The following is a 3,138-nucleotide window of genomic DNA, read 5'->3' on the forward strand; positions in this document are numbered from 1 at the left end:
CCTTGCACATACCTCTATTATCATACATATACAGACACAAACATGGAGGCGCAATGGCCCAGTGGTTAGGGCAGCGGACTCGCGGTTTCGATTCCCAGACCGGGCGTTGTGAGTGTTTATTGAGCGAAAACACCTAAAAGCTCCACGAGACTCCGCCCGGGAATATGGTGGCGAACCCTGCTGTACTCTTCCACCACAACTTTCTCTCACTCTTTCTTCCTGTTTCTCTTGTGCCTGTAATTCAAAGGGTCAGCCTTGTCACACTCTGTGTCACGCTGAATATCCCCGAGAACTACGTTAAGGGTACACGTGTCTGTGGAGTGCTCAGCCACTTGCACGTTAATTTCACGAGCAGGCTGTTCCGTTGATCGGATCAACTGGAACCGTCGACGTCGTAAGCGAAGGAGTGCCAACAACAACAGTCACTCACACTCACACTCACACTCTAACTCTCACATACACTCTCACTCACACTCTAACTCTAACTCTCACATACACTCTCACTTACACTCACACTCTCATTTACACTCTCACTCTCACTCACACTCTCACTCTCACATACACTCACACTCTCACTCTCACATCCTCCTTAAACTGTTCTGATATTGTTATTGTTGTTTTTCTCCTAGGTATGAGTACCGTGTTGAAATGGTTCACCAGGCATCAAAAGATACCAGTAAGAACATTGTGAGAGAGTTTGCATCTGACTTTGAGGTTGGTGAATGTTGGGGCTACAACAGATTCTTCCGACTGGACCTGTTAGCTAGTGAGGGTTACCTGGACACGCAGAACGACACCCTCATATTAAAGTTCCAGGTTCGTCCGCCGACTTTCTACCAGAAATGTCGAGACCAACAATGGTAAGTATTCAGAATGTTTGAGTGTATGTGTGTGACTGTCCTGGGCATGAATTTAACACACTAACCACCACAGCCTGTTAGTAGACCTTATCGGTGGCGCCATTTATGCCACACAATCACACTGCATACAGCTTAATTACAAGGAAATGTAACTTTATGGCATTTTTACAATATCTCCTAATTCATCATCATCATCATCGTTTGACGTCCACTTTCCATGCTAGCATGGGTTGGACGATTTGACTGAGGACTGGTGAAACTGGATGGCAACACCAGCCTCCAATCTGATTTGGCAGAGTTTCTACAGCTGGATGCCCTTCCTAATGCCAACCACTCAGAGAGTGTAGTGGGTGCTTTTACGTGTCACCCGCAAAACTAATATTTAGCACTCATGGGGCAGCAAGCTGGCAGAATTATTAGCATGCTGGGTAAAATGCTTAATGATATTCCAGCTCTCTTTATGTTCTGAGTTCAAGTTTTGCCAAGGTCAACTTTGCCTTTCATCCTTTTGGGGTCGATAAAATAAGTACCAGTTGAGCAGTAGGACCATTGTAATTGACTTACCCTCACCTCATGAAAATACTGGCCTCCTGCCAAAATTTGAAACCAATATTTAGAACTCATTTCATTTAAATATCCTTGAAACCATGCCAAAGGTACAGAATAAAATATTTTCTCAAATTATGAAAATGTACCACGAATGGTACATATAGCAGTTGTGTGAAGTTTGCAATGAACCACCTGTGGTACATGTGGCAGTTTACCTGTTAAACTGCCACATGTTGTGAGGTCTTTGTTTGGGAGTTTCAGGGTTTTGAGGAGTGTAGGACCACCTCTTTGCCACTGTTGTTCCTGGGTGTGTCTACTTGTCTTGACATCTCATGATAGTTATAAAGATGATTGCCACTGACTTACACGCAGCATTGTTCATTTCTAATATTCTGTGTAAACATTTCTGGCTCTGAGGACAAAATATATTTTGCTTGCAAAAAAAAAAGTGGGGGGGCCTGAGGTTGATGTCAGGAAAGGCATCCCACTAAAGAAAATTTGCTTCAAACTCCACCCAACTCATGCAAACATAGAAATTAAGGATCTTAAGACAATGACGATGAGGTTTTATATGTGTGTGTGTGAGTTTATATACATACAAGCATACTCCAGCGCCTGATCAATTCTCTTTGACTCTGAATGCTGGCTGCTTAATCTCTTCATCTCCCCTTACAGGTATATACAACAAATGGAATCAGCCCAGTCTGGTTACATAACCCAAGTCAATGATTTAAAGGAGGTATGGTTCATCTAAGATTATTTTACTCTTTTGTTTATTAATTCTCTCAGACCTGGGCCCCTGTGTCTAACTTTACCCTCCACCTAGGCTCCAAAAATTCAGGAGAATATCAATAATAGGCCTTTCCTCTCAACTACTGTATTTGTTAGGCAGACTAATGGACAAAAGAATGAAAAAATTCAAGAGAATAACAATTATAAGCTTATCTCTCAACTACCCTATTTGTTCACATGAATCGCTACTTTCTTCATAACTGTCACCAATTTGATTGTCTAAATCATTCTCAATGCTAGTCTAAGTGTAAATTCTTCGTCTTGTAAATGAGCAAAATCTATTCTCTTTGCAGTTGAGGGCATTATTGATGATATTTATTCTTCAAACAAAGTGTTGGGTTCATCATGCTCATTTTACCACAAAATCCCTTTTTTTTATCAGGTCATTCAGAATGAAATGTCCAATTTTGAGCTGAAAGTTTATTTTACTTTATCTCAACAAAAAGCAACGCAGTTGATCAAAGTATGCACCTAAATTATCCACACAATTTTGCCATTTTATTGGCAGCTTATTTATGCCGGCAGCGAAGAATTCTGAAGAGCAAGGGGTGATGAAATCATGACAGGCTGTTTTTGCATCTTCAGATTTGAAGTTTTTTCCTTGCAAAAAGTTGTCTAATTCCTGGAAAACGTGATGGTCAGTTGGTGCAAGGTCTGGTGGATATGGTGGATGACAGAGTAGTTCCAAGTTCAGTTCCTGTGACTTGAGTATTGTTCTTTGTGCAATATGTGGTCAAGCATCGTCTTGCAAGAGAATCGGCCTGTCTCTATTGACCAATCTCGGTTGTTTAATTGCAAGCTCACTCATCATTTCATCCAATTGGTTGATGTATACATCCGCTGTAATTGACTTACCAGGTCTCATGAAGCTGTGGTGGATGACACCAGCACTGGACCACCAAACAGACACCATTAGCCTTTTTTGGTGAATATTCTT

The 3,138-nt window shown here is 41.4% G+C and overlaps 1 protein-coding gene across 1 annotated transcript in view; it reads left to right on the top strand.

Annotated features, from left to right (window-relative positions):
- The window catches only part of LOC106878451 (E3 ubiquitin-protein ligase TRIM37), a 30,434-nt gene that overhangs the window by 10,540 nt on the left and 16,756 nt on the right, over positions 1-3,138 (top strand). Inside the window, exons 9-10 of the mRNA XM_052977719.1 lie at positions 630-860; positions 2,085-2,148. Coding sequence (XP_052833679.1) covers positions 630-860; positions 2,085-2,148 — 295 coding nt within the window. The remainder of the gene's footprint in view (positions 1-629; positions 861-2,084; positions 2,149-3,138) is intronic.

The sequence above is a fragment of the Octopus bimaculoides genome, chromosome 28, assembly GCF_001194135.2.
Source record: "Octopus bimaculoides isolate UCB-OBI-ISO-001 chromosome 28, ASM119413v2, whole genome shotgun sequence".
NCBI lineage: Eukaryota > Metazoa > Mollusca > Cephalopoda > Octopoda > Octopodidae > Octopus > Octopus bimaculoides.